This window comes from Ostrinia nubilalis, chromosome 20 (genome assembly GCF_963855985.1).
Source record: "Ostrinia nubilalis chromosome 20, ilOstNubi1.1, whole genome shotgun sequence".
Taxonomy (NCBI): Eukaryota; Metazoa; Arthropoda; class Insecta; order Lepidoptera; family Crambidae; genus Ostrinia; species Ostrinia nubilalis.
In genome coordinates, this window is record NC_087107.1 from 7,524,743 (window position 1) to 7,540,098 (window position 15,356).

General features: G+C 35.5%; 2 protein-coding genes across 2 annotated transcripts in view; one reads left to right on the forward strand and one right to left on the reverse strand.

Annotated features, from left to right (window-relative positions):
* Nucleotides 1–6,026, reverse strand: part of LOC135081877 (uncharacterized) — a 94,690-nt gene extending 88,664 nt beyond the window's left edge. Inside the window, exon 1 of the mRNA XM_063976662.1 lies at nt 5,902–6,026. The gene's annotated coding sequence lies outside the window, so the exon portion shown is untranslated. The remainder of the gene's footprint in view (nt 1–5,901) is intronic.
* Nucleotides 6,027–13,427: 7,401 nt separating this feature from the next.
* Nucleotides 13,428–14,153, forward strand: LOC135081879 (kallikrein-8-like). The gene has a single exon (XM_063976664.1). The coding sequence runs from the start codon at nt 13,431–13,433 to the stop codon at nt 14,151–14,153; it is 723 nt and encodes a 240-aa protein (XP_063832734.1). The 5' UTR covers nt 13,428–13,430.
* The last annotated feature ends 1,203 nt before the right edge of the window (nt 14,154–15,356 follow it).

Below are 15,356 nucleotides of genomic sequence, written 5' to 3' on the forward strand. Positions count from 1 at the left end.
TTATTTTGAATAGATTTAGTTAAAAATTGTGTTATTTTTTGTAATATTGCTAAAATTAAAGGATGGAAGAAGTTAATTAACCTTGTTTTTGTTGACTGGCGTTAATATTTATTGAAATATAAGCATTTAAAGTTAGGTAGGCCTTATTTGTATCAAGTACCTTAGATAAAGTTAAAGTAGGTACACATTATCAATAGCTTGCTTAGAACCATGGTAAAACGAACAAAGCAACAGTGTACTACCATTTCCCCAAGTGTCACTGCAGTTAACACGAAGCTCCAGTACATTGGTGTGGACTTGAATATTCGTAATTGTGCCCTAGAGCACATTTCTAAGCATATAAAACACGACATTACTAAAAATGGACGTCACAACAGCCATTTTATATTCATGATGGACTATAAATACCGACCCAGGCAATTCGTGCGTGAGAACATTTGCTGTGAAAGAAATATCAGGGTTTCTTGTTGAAGAAATGGAAAAGTGGAGCTAACATATTATTGCATTGGAAATCTTATAAATCCAGATGGGCAGGAATTAAAAAAAAAGAAATAAAATCGACAGAGCATTACTTACCTACCTTTTTTTTTCGGGGAAAACACCAACGTATTACAAAATTACTTCTTTATTAATGACAGTCAAACCTCTGAGGGTAATTTTGTGCCAATGTATTTTCTTATGTGATATGAAAACGTACTCGTATACTTTAGGTACTGATTAAAAGCTTAAAATCCCCTTAGGAAATGCCACTCTTATATGGTGCTACTGATGGCATTAAATTAGGTAGGTATCCAAGAAAATTTTCATCTAATGAAAACTTTTTTATAAGCCGTATGGAAAATATACCTATAGATAGATAAAAGATACAGAATTCACAAGATAGTTAATTTAATAACAGGTAAGAACTAAGTTTGGTCTTGTAAGTTTGTTGTACTAGTGGAGTACCTGCGAAAGTGCGGGTGGTGGTAGCATCAGTTAGTAATTGGAATACCACAAATTATAGCTCTGAATATAATTTAACTGCTGCATATATGCTCTATTACTAATAAAACTTACACGCTCGTTGAACAGCATTTTAAAACAGTGTTCAACAACTGTGTAACTTTTTATTAGTAAGGGGGATGGTGAATAACAAGTCGAAAAATAGGCAGTCATTCAGTGTTTGAAAATAAAAATAACAAAACGTACCAAATGTAACTAAGGTACAGACGACGGCACGTCAACGTAACCACTGCGGGTTCTTGTACAGTTGTGACAGGGGCGAGTTTGCAACAAAAATGGGTAGCCTGATGTACTGTCGTGATAAACTGAAAAAGATACTAGCGGATTTCAAACATATTTTAACCCTCTAGATAGAATACCTGCTATTGTAATTATAACCAATGAGGTGGTGCATTTACACATCGATTAATTATGTAAACCTTTATAAGCAACATTTGGATAACAATCTAATTTTGTGATAATTTAATGTTACCGTCTAGTGACACAATAGTTTTTATTAGGTCAAAGACAATATAATTGTATAATGAGTATTAAACACTTTCCACGTATCAGTGTTTAAATAGGTCAGGCTATTATCACAGATAGTACCTACCTACCGTTCTAGTACATACTTAGAGCGTTTTTATTTTATTTTTATCATGGTATTCATTACGAACTTTTTTTTTATTTGGTAATTAATTATTTTTTTTATAAAATGTTTGTTTGATTCAGCTAAAGCTAGATTATCTATCTATAGATTTTTTTATCCACAACGAGGAAGCTCTTGAATTCAAGACATACTTTTAATGAGCTGTCAAAGCGCGACTTTTGTAAAGCGAACCTATGACGTCACTTCTTCAATTCATTACATAATCAACTACCCAATGGGCAAGAAACAACGAAATGGATTTTTCGTGACGTGATTGTCGGTTTCCCGCTTCGCACACGGACACCGCTGAAAATCGATAAGTTTGTGTGTAGTTTAGTGAGGCAGTGACCGACTGGCACAGCACGACGGATCGATATCGACTACCTAATAATGCCCGCGAAGCACGAGTCGCCTGAAATGCTCTCCAATTATGGCCAAACCTGGGGCAGCAGACTCGATTCCAAATATAAATTCGTTCTATTTTTGAAACTGTGGCGGGAATACAAATGGATTGTTTTTTTTGGATGTCAATCGATAAAACCAGGCAGGGTGAAGGATAAGTTTACTTTATCGTTCAAAGGTCAAGGTTAAGAAATGCTTATTTCATTTGTTTTTTGCCTCTATACTTATAAAGGTTTTAAGTTCGAATTGAAAAAAAGAAAGTTTGTGTGTGCAGCATTTCAGAAATATGATATCTAAAAATGTCATGTATTCGAAACTGCATCCAAAAATGTTCTAGAGTAGTATGCCGATCTGAGCTCATGTTCGGAAAGGAAATATAATCTTTTTAGGCAAAGCAGAATTGCAAGAGAACGCAACCGAAAAGAGAATTCAATTTTCATTCGATTACTAGCCGTTTTTAGCATTAGTTAGCCAGAAGCTCTTATGTGGCCATTTTGGTAGTGATACGGTAGTGATGAAAATGCAACTCTAAAATGTGGATTTCATTTAGTGTTAAAGTAAGATGGTGCAACTTAGCCTTATTATCCAGATCCAGTGGAACATTTTTTTTGGTGTCCTTGCATCCAGGCAAAAACAACTAAGTATAAACACATACGAGTCCTTATACGTATCTACGTAATCGTTGAGATTTCACGCGTAGATACAGAAATGTTTTTCTTGCGTATGTTCTTTCTCATATTATTATGTCGTAAATATCAACACCCTGTAGAATAAAGCTTGTTTGTTTTACGTCCCAGCTTACCCAAAGTAGGACGGAGCACGTTGATGAGATGAAATCAAAGTTTGATCCATACAAGCAACCCGGATAAATTCAGGTAAAAGGGTGTGTTTTTGTTTTGACAGGAGGATTAGGTTGGGGGTACAAAAATAAAGGGTAAAATATAGGAATCAAACTGCGCACGGTTCTATAAAAGAGGTGGTTTAACGGGTAAGAATTATAAGATTATTTTGATAATGTATTTTGGAAGGGATATCAGGTAGAGCATATTGTCATAAAGAACTTACGATGGTAGTCGATTGATGAATCTTAGCCTCATGAAAAATCAATGACTAATTAATAATAAGTAGGCAGTGTGTTGCATTTGACAAAGTCGTCGATAAATTATTGTTAGATCTTTTTCAACCGACTTCAAAAAAGGAGGAGGTTCTCAATTCGACCCGTATGTTTTTTTTTTTTTCTATGTTTGTTACGCGATAACTCCGTTAATTATGAACCGATTTGAACAAATCTTTTTTCGACGTATAGGTAATACCTCAAGGGTGGTCCCATTTAAATTTAATAATAAAAAAACAACCCCCAAGGGTGGAAAATTGGGGATGAACTTTTTTATACGCAATATCTCCGCCGATTATAAACCAATTTGAACGATTATTTTTTTGTTGAATAGGTATTATCAAAAGGGTGGTTTTATGCGAATTTGAAGAAAATATTTCACCCCCAAGGGTGGAAAATTGGGGATGAACTTTTTTATACGCAATATCTCCGCCGATTATGAACCAATTTTTTTTGGTTTCAGTGTACTGCCTACCTTTAGTGGTAACATCAAGGTAATAATTAGTTAACTAAAAAGCAAGAAATAAGTAAAATTTTATAAAAAAAAATAAAACCGACTCCAAAAAACCTACACTAAAACGTAGAAAAATAATTACTAATTACCTACTTATTTATTAGGACGAATTATTAATATTTATGTAGGTATACCATGATTGATACTTTTGGAGTCGGTGCAGGCAAACTTTACATGTTTCATAATCTTGGCACCGACTCCAGAAGTATCAATCATGGTATACCTACATATATATTAATAATTCGTCCTAATAAATAAGTAGGTAATTAGTAATTATTTTTCTACGTTTTAGTGTAGGTTTTTTGGAGTCGGTTTTATTTTGTTGTTTTCTTTTTGTTAAGTATAAAAAAAACGATGGCTGTAGCTACTTGGGTCATAACTTTTCTGCAGGAACAAATTCTAAAAAAAATGACGTCCCGTAGCTGAGTATTTCGGTGTAAAAATATACTAAGTGTGAGATATTTTTGTGTGAGAACGCCTAGTCTGTCAGGTGAGAGCTCCACAAAAATGTCGCGTTTTTCCCATTAGAATCGACTCTAAAAATAAAACCAACGATGCGTGGAAGCCGATGAAAAAGATCGCTCGATCGAATGATGGATTGCAAATGTAATCCAGAAGGTATTGAAATATTTTTTGAGCGATCACTTAACTTTCGATTGGAATTGTTGATTCGGCATTTATCGGATTTGATCGGCAGAATAACGAAGTTTAACGGTTTATTAGTTAGAGGGGCGAACCCTTTTTAGATTTCAAATATCGATATTTAAAGAAACTTCTCGTAATTCATCGCGAATTGAGAGAAATGAAAGGAATTCTTATTCGATCTTCAGTTGTTTTAAACTGGTTCAATAAAATGTACATTAAAAGCTATTTACGTGAGAATTAACTTATGTACCTAAGATTACCAAAAGTAATCATTTGATTACTTGAATTACTCAATACAATTATGGTCAATCGACTTCTGAAAAGTAAGAAAATATTTACAGACATCTCCCTTTAGATGTCAGGTTGAAAAAATACGTAAAACCTTTTCTACAAAATAAACCCACAGTAAACATCTCTAAGCCAAACGGCGGGAAAATATTGACACGATTAAGCTAGCGTATCTTATTATGAGAATCTGCAACTCTTTTTAATTTCCCGTCCTTTTGGAAGCTGACGAGATATTTTATCATTTAATGAAGGTATAAAATGTGCGCTGTAGATGTAGCGTTAAAAATTAACGAAGTGATCATTTTTTCTGTCGATATTTATTCCAGTAATGACAATATTAACGTTATCGTATGATAAACTACTACAAAATTAAGTAAGTACTAATAAAAACTGTTTTTTTATTTCATTAGTAATCTTCTTTTTATAGCATTGTAGGTTACCGTGACACGTGCTTTGATGGATTTTTTTTAGTCGTAATATTGATGTTTTTTTACCCCCCTAATAGGCAGTAGAAATAAAGTCAATAACATTGTTCTGAATTTTAGCTGACTTTAAAAAAAGAATTTCTACGTCTGACGTATGTAGATATCTTTTTTTAACTTATTGCTTTAAGGTTCAAACTGGTTTGGCTTCTTTAACAGCCAAGGTGCAAAAGAAACAGATTGGGATTCCCTGGGCGGATTATAACCTCATTACAGGGCCCCATTGTGCCCTTCTGTTATTGTATGATTCCTTCATTTCGTCCGACCCTGCTAATGTCCGCCCTTTCATAAACACCATCGGTTGGTAGCCTTCCTTACTGAGTATATTCAGATTGTAGCGTAAAAAAGCTTTTGTTGTTGTGAAAACGGTTCTCGTATTTTTTTGGATAAGCTGAAATATTACGGTTATGGCTTGAAGCATATCTGATGTTTTTATTTACCTTGGAAATTCATATAAACGTCACTGAATACTACACTATTAAAAGTCCAGCATCGAGTTAGGTATAGGCTAATTTCAGAAACTTTGGTGAGTTAAGTCCAAGAAAAGCCTTCTGAGAGGTACTGTACATGTGTGAAGGCAGAGCACGTCGTTAAAAGTTTATCAACTTTTCAAACTAACATTACTAAAACACAACATTAACATTTAACATCGACGGCGACAAAGTTAAATGAATAATTTGCAAGTTCAAAACTTCTGTAACATCCCGAAATTAAGTGCAAACTGTTGGCTACGTAGTTAAAATTGTTTTTATTGGCGCCCCTGGAATACCGCCGGCTATTTAGTCAATAAACTACTAATAACTATGCCGAACCGAGTGCAACATACCTGCCAACTTTAGATTGCTAACTCCGCAGGGAACCCTCCTTGGTTAATAAAAGAAAAACATTGTCACTGTCAAACACTGAAACATTCCATTTTTGAATTTAACTTTTTCCAACTGCGGTCGAAGTGGCCAGTGTGCCTACCATGAGTTTACGTTAGGTGTGCTCGCTAGCGACTGCGTAAAAAAATGACATTTAAATGTATGACATATTGTGCAGCGCCCCTAGCGGCTACTTTCAAGAAATAAAATCTTCATAGAATTTTTTGACGTATACGCTAGCGAGCTCACCTAACGTAAACTCATGGTAGGCACACAGGATAGCCGAGCTTACAACTTCTGAAGTCGCGAAGTTTTTAAGCGCAGTGAACGCGTGCTCGCCACACAGCGAGCTTACAGCGACTGAACTTCAGGGTATATTTTGAAACTCTCGCAAGCCTTATGTCTGTAAGCGGCTTTACGGTTATTAGTAAGGGTATATAGGGCTTAACGATTTGTGTTAATACATTGCGGACTAAATATTTTACGTTGGATAGGCCTTTGCTTGTCCACCGAGGCCTTCTTCAAAGCAACCAACATGGGCGGCACGTTATTAATTTAAAGCTGAAAGCTGAGTCACGATAAATATTTGGACTTTCTTTGCTTAATTATGTTCGAAAAATGTTTTTGCTTGATTTTTTCGTACGAAAAAATTTAATGGAATAGAATATTTTAACTTAGCTTTCGTTTAAACTTGTTCAGCGGATTTAATTTTAATATACGAGCTTAGAGATGACATTTTTTATTGCTACGGAGAGAATTTTCCAGAGAAGAATTTTCTAGAATATTGCAATCTTTATGAGACCTCCCAGTTGCAATAAAAGTATACGTTATTTACAGAAACGTAAAGTAATATCAAGTTGCCAAGCAGGAGCTTTCCTCACGTAACTATTCATTATTCAGACAACAAAATTCTGGAAGAATGCGAGAAGTAGCAGACAGCAATATGAAATATTTATGCTTTAAATGGACTCAATTTTAAAAATACATCTATGGATATGAACTTTTAAACAGTAGGTAAGTATTTCTAAGTAATATTTTATTCTCTCAAAAATATTCCGAATTAATAAAGAGAACCAAAAAAAGTAGCAAAATTAAGAGTTCTTGAAACAAAGAAAATACTGGCAAAACGTAATTGTCAATTAAACTCAAATTTTCATTTGTTTTTGGTTATAATAGGAAGGCCAACTCAGGAAAACTCACTGTGAAAAGTTATTGTGGAAAACCTTGGGGGATGCCTTTATCCAACAGTGGACGTCGTTTTGTTTGAAATGAACGAAGTAAAAAAAATCAAAAGTCTGCTTGTCCTCTAATTCAAATGTTAGATAGAATCCAATTGAACAATTAGCTATTTATATCAAAGAATACCCACCTATAAAGGGTAGAAATTGAATTTTAATCGCAAGAACCAATTACAGTGTCAGAGGATACACAAATTGAGTATCGTGTGAGTGAGTACACTCGGGAAGCGGTCTCTGGCAGTTGATTTACATTTTAATTGAATTCATTTCATAAATAAATATTTCATAGGGCCTTTTCAGCTGCAGCCCCTGCATTCTTTCAGTTTGCAGATTGAAAATGAAAACGGATGCCTTTGTTTACATAAATGACTGTACTCGTAAATGTTGAAAAGGTATTGAAAGTATTGTTAAATGTTATTTAACTCCTTCGTGACTTAGGGGATTTGATTCCCAGATGGGACACAATAAAAGTACGTTTTCAGTTTGTGAGACTATTGCATGCTCAGATAATGATTACCCATTACTAATTAGACGAGAGATGCTTGTAGTTATAAAATATGATATCACAGTTTGTCAATTTGTACAGCTAGCAAGAATAAATATGAAGATGACGCTTGCAAGTTTCATAGCAAAGCATTTATCACAGTAATGAATAAAATTGAAAAATCGTGACATTATGGACAGTTCATACAAAATGTCAGAACCCCTCCGCCTCTTCCATATCATATTAGAAGCCACTCAATTGACACAGCGACTGTAGATATAAAGGCAACACCGCATCAAAGCGTTTTTTACAAGTATTTTTAAATAACTTGTCTCTCTACGTATGGCATCTTTGGCTTAATTTTTTTACATGGCTCCGTCGCCACAGTTTATCCTGTGGGTCTTATAAATGGTGAAAAAAAAACTTCATTTTATGTTGCACAGTAGCCAGAAGCAAACTCTAAGTTATTTTTAATTTTATGGGGCTACTTTCGTTTCTTCTGAATTTATCGTAGAATCATTACGGAGGATAACCTTGGTGTTTTTATACCATTTTCACGGCTCCATAATTTCATTTAAATTACCTTTCTTCAGGGAAAGATAATTTCAGAAGCCATCGTGACTGAAATTAACTTTGTTAAAAGAATGGAAAATCAACACCATCATGAAGGTACACTTTTCAAGTCTATGAAGGAATAAGAAGAAGAAAAAGAGAGCACAGGTTATGCTATGTTTACTTATCTTTTAACTTTGTAAGCATCTTATTGAAATAACTTGTTAGGATTAGAGTTTCAGCAAAGTCAGTCAGTCTTTCTGCTATTCCAAAATGCAATTCCAAACCTAATCTTAAAAACAACCCTTTCACGTCCTCGTTACATAGTCCCATCAAATTGTCAGGATGATAATAAAATAGTGTCGTATCCAAATGGTATAAGGCCCGACTACAAATGAGCTGCATACGTCAGAAAGGGTCCAAGAGGCCGTCATATCTCCCATCATGCGACCCTGCCGGATACCCGCGGATAGGGTTACCATATAATGCTTTAAAAATTACCCAAATTTTAGAAAAGGTTGGGTCATTAATCACAACGTTGAAGCGCAGCGTTCTGTTTTTATACATATAACTCGCGCGAGCTTATTTCCATGCTGTATTAAACAATCCAGGTAAAGTAAATGCGGAAAAATCCGCAAAAATACAGACGCATGGCAACCTTACCCACGGAATCTTTCAATGTACTAGTACTAGACCGTAGATCTATGACTTTATTATACCCTCATCATCAGTCATAGGATTTTCTGCGGGGTTGGAAGATAGGCCTTTATTTTTACCCGACTGCGCGACGCAAAGGAGTGGTTTCTGGTATATAATTTACGCAGTCATTTTATTTGAGCAGGATTTTAAACAGTGGTTTTTTTAGTTTCTGCTGAAAAGTTCTCGAGTGGCGACCACGAGCCGGTAGACTCGACGTGGACTGACGACCTCATAAGAGTAGAGGAAGGCCCTGGATGCACGCCGCTACCAACCGGATAAAATGAAAATTTAGCAGGAGGCCTATGTGGCTGAAATTATTATGATAGTCTCTTTTACTGAAGTTCTACGGCTTACCTGGCTTGCCATGTGGCTGGCTTGTATGTGGTTGGACCCTTAAAGCGCTGCTTCATTAAAGCAATCGCGGTGGAAATGTCTCACACGCGCGGCTCATGACTTATTCAGGCGCCACCGATATGAAGCCGCAAGAATTATTTCTGGAGATATTTTTAAGTTATTGCCATGGCTGCTAAGGTGAGGAAATATGATGTTATATTATTATTCGCTTGAAAAATCTATGAATGAGTTGCACCACCTTATTGTAACCGTGGCCATAACCATAATCGGTGTTTTTTGTACGGATTTTGACAGACTTTTGACGATTGTTAAAGTTAAAGTAAGATGGAGCAACCCAGTCTAAGCGATTAATGTTATTTGCAGCAAGACTACAGCACAGAATCTCTGTATTTTGTGGCTCGAGATTGCTTACTTAGAAACGATAAATATTAGTCAGGTATGGAACGCTAGAATAGTCGCCGCGACTGTGAATGTATATGAGTAGAATAGAATTAAAAATATGTTTATTTAGTATCATTAAATGTACAAAATACGGCAAAATTATACAAATTAATAAGGGTACTGAACAATCATACCGAACAGGTATCTATCAAGTCTATCTGCATGGTGTCGTTGCATCTACTGCTTTTTAACCGACTTCAACAAAAGGAGGAGGTTCTCAATTCGGTTTGTATGTTATTTTCAGGTTAAGGTTGTATAAATTTTATACACATACGTATATTCTACTTTACTATTTTTAGGCAAATCTTTCTAAAAATGTTCTGCTTGAGATTCAGGCCGAGGGTAGTTTGACAGAATGTCTATACTGACGCCTACAGGCCGTACGTGCACTGGCATAAATTTGATACTATCGGAGCAGAGAGGAAATTTGATTTCTGAAATGCATTTGTAGACGTTGTGGAAATAGGCCATTTTAAACAAGTCGTGAGTTGAATAAAAAATAGTCTAGAATCTATTTTCTAAACTATTGCTAATTATTGCTGGTCAGAGATTTAATAATACTTATGCGATAGCCTATCGCCCGTATTCACAAACATTACTATGAGGTCTCACAGTGCGCATGGACGCTCAGGGTGACACACGAACTAATTACAGAGCTGCGTTCGATTTGCTGCTTCACTAGCAAGCATCGTTTGTGAATACGGGCGTATGAACATTTCTTAAAGTGGAAAGTACGATTAGAAAGTTAAACAATGTTGTTCAATATTATTACATAAAAAAATATAGGCTAGTCTACCTACTCTACTTTTTATCGAAGTTTACGTAGTCGAAGTTGTGAGAAAAAGTTAGTTACTGTAAGACATTTACAAACAACCATGACTTCTTCTCTAATTAAGATCTTCTCTAAATAAGAATTCATTACATCATTTGCGTAGGCTGGGTTGCACCATCTAACTTTAACTTTGTTAACGTTAAAAATCTGTCAAAATCCATACAAAAAACACCGGTTATCGTTAAAGTTACAGTCAAAGTTAGGTGGTGCAACTTAGTCTTATTAGTCTGTAATAAATAAACATTTCATATTACGAGTAGGTACTTTGATGCTCTGAATATAAAAATATAAAAATCGGTCATGAATGATTGTGGTTTACATTAATAGTAATTATAGTTGATAATTTATTACTCGTACTTTATTTATTCCAATTATTATATTTTAAAATACACGTTCAATGATTATATTCGCATAACTCTTGTTAAGTTTTTATTGCCCTCTTTTGTTCGCGTAGTTAAAATGATCATACCGTTAGTTGTACAGTATAATGATATAACTAGTCAGTAGCTCTACTACAAAAAACATATATTTAATAAAATACTTTTTCATAATGGTTTAGTGATTTTGTACTTTGCTATGAATTGTTTGATTATTCAGTATTCGCATTAATAGGTGTTTATTATCTTATGTAAATTGTAATATTAGGCCATGTTTTCTTATTTACCATTTAAAAAAGAGTTTTAAGCTAACAATAAACAGGGATAACTGACTCTACAATTGTGTCGGACTTGTTTGGATTGTCATCATCATCAACATTTCAGCCATGGACGTCCACTGCTGAAAATAGGCCTCCCACAAAGATTTGCACAATGGCCGGTTGGTGGCGCCCTGCATCCAGCGCCTTGCCGCTACCTTTATGAGGTCGTCGTTCCATCTTGTGGGATTGTTTCTTATTTAAAGAACTCCATCTACATCAATTCATTCATAATATTGTTCACCTACTATGGTGATTAGAAAATTGACAAAATTATATTCATGACTCGAGGCTTGTTTGTAAATGCGGTTAGTACTCATCACGCTATTACCTCTTGCTGTATTTAAGCCTGAAACCGCACTAGGTTTTGGACAATAGGTGTAAATAGACGATTAAGTACCTAAATATTAATGATGCAGTTCATAATACAGCTTATATTCCAGAATTGACTTACATAAGTAATCCTAGTAAGATAGCAAACCTACTCATACACCGTTTGTACTGTGTCAGCGGCCTCAAAATTGTTGCATTTTTTGCGTTTACCCACCGTGACGGCACGAAATCTCATTTTGCTGACCAATCAGAATCGCACTCCTGAATCGCGGTATCGAAGTTTTATACCCCGGTAAAATATAAGTGGATTCATTCGCGATATCTCCGGGGAGTCCGATGCTGTCGTGAAGACCGGCCTTGGCGAGGGGCCGGACCATATCCTCGCTGTAAACACTTCAGTAGTAGAGCGGCCTCTGCTTCGTGTATCGCTTGTTAATATTAATCTCCATTAAATTAACTGTATGTATGCGTTAAGATTAGGGACCCTCTTCCTAACCGTTACCCGGTCGACAGCATGATTGACTTCCTTTTTGTCCAATCAAATCGACTCGGTCGGAACGATTCGATTACTAATCGATTAAGGTTATTGTTTGATATTCTCGTTTGTTTGTGCTTTTTGCCTAAGTTAGGACCATTGCGAAGCGATATAACTGAATTGATCATGAATTTTGCCTAATCTAGAGTCACATCTGATCGGAACCTGGCGTATGATAGTAACTTGGATGATTTTAAATGCATTTTCGTCACTGAATCGTACGGTTCCTCTGCTTTCGGATAGTTGGATGTTATGGTATATGCTAATTAATATAAAAGTATGTTCTATTTTGTCGGCCGTTTGGTGTAGTGGTTCTGAACGGACTACTATGCCGAGAGGTCCCGGGTTCGATTCCCGGCCGGGCAGAAATTGAAATGATGAATTTTAATTTCTGTTATGGGTCTGGGTGTTACTATGTATAATATGTATGTATTTACAAAAAAAAAGTATTTAAGTATGTTTATATCCGTTGTCTAGTACCCATAGTACAAGCTTTGCTTAGTTTGGGACTAGAAGCGTAGTGTAAAATGTCCGAGGATATTTATTTATGTATTTTGAATTTGTGTGTGGAGTTCGCTAATAAATGTTGTTTTCTGTTAGCGAAAACAATATTATTGGATATTCATTACTTAACCTAGTTCTAGCAATAAATAAATTATGTACATACGAGTAATTTTCCTACCTATTTGCTCAAAATAATTTATTGTACATACGTCAAACATAACCTTAATGTTATTACATTTTCCAGTCGACCTTTTACCCTATCTACATTCAACTTTATTCAGAATAATACTTCAGTCATAATATAATAAATACTCGTATGTATTTACGAGTATAACAATATCTTTTTGCTTACGCGTTTTTTTGACTGCGCAAAATAAATCAAAATTGGTCTTCATTTTACAAACTCATACTTACCTAGTTCATTTCTACCAAGACCAACTTTTATTTCTAACAGGAACAGGTATACAAATTAGGTAATTAGTTCATTAGACTAATATCATGTTGAGTTTTTAATTTCTAAAAATTTTAAATGTCCAGGGATTCTTTTATTTATTGGTTTGATTTTATTGATAATTGTTTCTATATCTAGCTGTATTATGTAAACATATTAATTTGTATGTAGGTAATTCTTTATTACAATACAATAGATAGTGGAGTAATGCCAAATCAACACGTGCAACATTATTAACAATATGCCATAAATCCGTACTTTCTTCGGTAATTACGGCAATTAACCGGACTGTCAACATGATTAGCATTCTAAAGAACAAGGAATCGTTAGGTAAAAATAATATTAATTTGGTTTAAGTCATTGTACAAAGTAGTCATGTCTTTGTGCTACTTGCTGTTGTGCGTTTTTTTCGGTTCAGCATTTACGATTGAACCCCGTGTGTTCAGTGCGGACGATCTGCGTTTTGACGTACACAAATACTTGGTGAAACTGAAGGTATTTCATGAGAATCTCACTGGAATGTGTAGTGGTTCTATACTGGACAATAAGTGGGTTATTACGTCTGCCCACTGCTTCAAAGGCGGCGAGAAATACGTGTCTGTTTTCCATCAAACTGACAAGGGGCAGAGAATCATCGCTAAAGTGGATCCTGTGCATATACACATACATCCCAACTGGGTGGTGGGGAATGTGAGTATAACTAACAGAGTAAACGACTTGGCGTTGTTGAAGACGACTAATTCGATCAAGTTCAGTGATGATGTGCAGTCCATAAAGTTGTCGAGGACTTTTCCGAGGAGTAATCAGTCAGGGATCATTGCTGGTTTTGGTGAGAGCGAGACGGATTTGGAGCCACCTCGAGAAGGCTTTGTAACGATCGACCGGTGTTACTTCGGGATCCCAGGGCTTCTGTGTTCGGACGACACGGTGCGAGCAGGGTCAGGTGACTCCGGCGGGTCCCTGGTCTCCAACGGGAGGCTGGTTGGAGTGACGTCAGCTAGCTGCAAGAACGTGGAAGAACCTAAAGTGTGCACGACGGTGTATGTGAGCATTGCCGCGCATTGGAACTGGATTCGGGAAATGTTGCTCGGGAAATAAAACCGTGGATTTTGATTTTGTTGTTTTATTTTTTAACTTAAACTGTGATCTAACCATTCTCCATTAATTCTTATTGATAAGGTTCATCTAACATGCCAAACTTTGGGTAAAGCAGTTTTGTAAATTAAAGTAATACTCCTTTTCAAGTTTTGTCTTTGACATCATAGTTCTCCAGTCGTACCTACCAGTTTCAGTTTTTGGAACCAAATATGTTTGAAAATAGTTTTGCATTTGAAATTGAAATATTTGTAAGCAACCACTCCAGTAAATAGGTCGCGTACTAAAGTTAAAGCAGAGCGTAGTAAAATGATAATTTTATAAGCTGCTTCACACTTTTGCATTGCAACGAAGCAGCACTAAAATGTAAACGAGTGGAGTTAAAAGTTTCTCACAGTGCAAGTACTTTAGTTGTGGAAATATTTTGTTAGAATTAAAAATTGTAGTAAATATAGAAGTTTTTACTTTATATTATGTTGTGGCATATGTGCACATTACCTTAATTAGCTGCTTTAAGTTTACCATTTAAGGACTTTAAAAATATTGATCACGTTCAGTAAACATCAGCCAGATATGAAGTAATAGGAACGCATGAGTCAAAACATTATGAAGGCAGACTTTCACATTATTAATTAATGTATTTTTAAATGTACATTATTAGCATTAACTGCGAGTGAGATGCATTTATCTTCTTGTCTATTTTTATTTAGAATACATTTCAAATAAACCCGTAGATTTATTCGATCACTTCATGCTAAGAATTTAGAAGTGAAGCAATGTAACAATGACTAAGGGCTCCATCTACGCGGCAAGTTGCCCAACTTGTTTCTCAACAAAACAGACGCATCGGTAACCCACAGATGGCTTGCTGATGCAGCAATACAATGACGCAATCAAGGACGTTTGAAATTGTTTGGAAGTTATTTTAAATCGATGTGTTCTTTGTCATGTTGATGTTTCAATAACGAGATGAGAAACCCTGATTTAGATAATACTACGGATGGTTTTTACGGCGAGAAAAGTTCGAAAATTTCCGGGAAAACCCTAAAAAAAGCTCGAAACTTCACCCCTAGAAAGGTAAGTAGAGTCAGGTAAATACTTAGGCTGAGTTGCACCACCTAACTTTAACGGTAACTATGACGATAACCGGTGCATTTTGTATGGATGATGATGATGATGGTGCAACCCACTCTTAGAGTAGAGACG

Excerpts from the sequence above, each read along its gene's own strand:
- LOC135081879 (XM_063976664.1), top strand. The coding sequence starts at position 13,431 with ATGTCTTTGTGCTACTTGCTGTTGTGCGTTTTTTTCGGTTCAGCATTT.